The sequence below is a fragment of the Chaetura pelagica genome, unplaced genomic scaffold (assembly GCF_000747805.2).
Source record: "Chaetura pelagica isolate M959 unplaced genomic scaffold, ChaPel_1.0 scaffold455, whole genome shotgun sequence".
NCBI classification, from domain to species: Eukaryota; Metazoa; Chordata; class Aves; order Apodiformes; family Apodidae; genus Chaetura; species Chaetura pelagica.
This window is the reverse complement of record NW_009953483.1, coordinates 1,802,975-1,804,920: the sequence shown is the minus strand read 5'-3', so window position 1 is coordinate 1,804,920 and position 1,946 is coordinate 1,802,975. Positions and strand designations below refer to the sequence as shown.

The following is a 1,946-nucleotide window of genomic DNA, read 5'->3' as shown; positions in this document are numbered from 1 at the left end:
TTACACTGTGTTACATTAATATTTCAGTCAGATTGAATTCTTCAGATACATTCATGCAATTAACTCCTATTGTATTTTTATATTGTACTTTCAAATTTTAGGAATTATACTTTCAAACAGGAATGTTTTGTTTCCCCATATTAGTCCTACCTCGTTAAGTTTTTCTCAAACAATACAGAGAATGGACTTTGCTTGGTGGAAGTGAAAAGATTTCATGACTTAATGATTTAATGACATATGATGCAAGAAATCCATGTTGAGAGTGCTGTGGAGTTAAATATACATATTAAATGTGTATGTCACATGCAAGCATGGAGAAATAGGAAGGAGGTTGAAACATTATTATTATTCTTAACTGAAATAATTTTCCCTCCATATAAAACCCCAAAATATCCTTGCACCAAGCAAAGGGCCCAATAAACTTCCTCCTTTCCAAAACATTCCTCTTCTTGTCAGCCTCTGTTAGAGATGAGAACTCTTCCATTGAACACTAAACAATCCTCCATGTTGCCTCTATTGTTCAGTCCAACTTTGGCTTGTCTTTTCCTTCTTCAATACCTGAAAACATATGGAAAATGGCTTCTAAAAATCCCTGAATGATCAAAAATTAAGAGTTTACTTAGAGAGGTTCTTCTAATGCATTAATCTTTCTTCTCTCTCAATTGCTCATTTCTCCCCTGCTTGCTCACATGCTCTTGAACGTGTTACTTCATCTGCCGTGAACAAAAAGAGCATCTGCTCACCTGATGGCAGTGGTTGTCCAGTACTGGAATGTACAACCCCCTCTCCTTCTAGGCCATTTTCAAATCAGCCTAACCCCCTCAGCAGCCTTTGACTGCTGAACAGCTCTGGGATCAGCTAGTTCCCTCACCTCCTTTGCCTACCTACAAGCAAATTAAAGTAGATGTTACAATTGCTGAAGCTAAGCAGGTGACTTTATTTGAAAGTTTTAAAAATTGTGTCTCAGAATTCAATAAACGTACACACCCCTCCCCATTTCAACACTGGATTTTTAAATATTTGCAAGTATGTCTCCCTTTTCTGAGAGTACAAGAATGAAGAATCAATTACTGCTGATAGTAATGGGTGATGTAGTAAGTAATCTTGATAGGGTGTCTCTCTCTACTCTTCAGTAGTATCTGGAGGGCCAAGTTGAATGTAGGGCTCCTTAAATAACTTATCCTCACTGCAGGACTTGTCTCTTTTCTATGCTGAGCAAAGCCTGGGCTGGGCAGCAGATTGTGTTTTTTCTGGCAATGAAAACATTCAGCTATTTCATATGCCTGTTCTTGGACAATGAATTACAAGTGGTATCCGACAAAAGTATTGTTCTTCTGACTAAGCCCTCTCTGCCAGACATCTGAAATACAAATATTTCTTTTGGAGGCTTTCAGGCCTGCTGCATGCTGGAAAATAAAGACTTCTGAGGACTGAACGCAGAAGAGAAGCAATTTTTGAGAATGCTGAGAGGAAAACCCAGTCACAAGTAAGATCACCTGCGAATGCAATATATGCCTAGATGGTAGGTACAGTGACAGTTACCTAAAAAAAAAATGGTTAATTAATTCCAATCTGGGAAACAGTAAGACCCATCTGCAGTTAGAAAGCACAACTGCAGAGCTGCTTTGCTGAAAGAAGCAACACGGAAACAAATGGGTCTGTGCATTGCCAGCTGCCCCAGTACAATGGCCCTGGGTGTTGCTGGTAAACCAATGTAATGGAAGAGCCACAGTTAAGGTTTAACAACCAAAACAAGAGGCTGAGTCCAAGAGATTACAGTGGGTTACAAGGCTGCTCCAGAGCCAATTTTGAGACTTCTGCTTTATGCTGGAAGGAACTTTCCCAATAGTTTTAAATGAGCTGTTTTATTCGTCTTTTTAAAAGAGCCTCTTTCCTTTCTTCTGAAGCACTGTACTGTAGATGCATCAAATAGTTTGGCAGGAATG

The 1,946-nt window shown here is 39.1% G+C and overlaps 1 protein-coding gene across 1 annotated transcript in view; it reads right to left on the bottom strand.

Moving 5' to 3' along the window:
* Nucleotides 1-214: 214 nt before the first annotated feature.
* The window catches only part of AIG1 (androgen-induced 1), an 88,564-nt gene continuing 86,832 nt past the window's right edge, over nt 215-1,946 (bottom strand). The window contains exon 6 of the mRNA XM_009998545.1: nt 215-558. Coding sequence (XP_009996847.1) covers nt 521-558 — 38 coding nt within the window. The 3' untranslated portion in view covers nt 215-520. The remainder of the gene's footprint in view (nt 559-1,946) is intronic.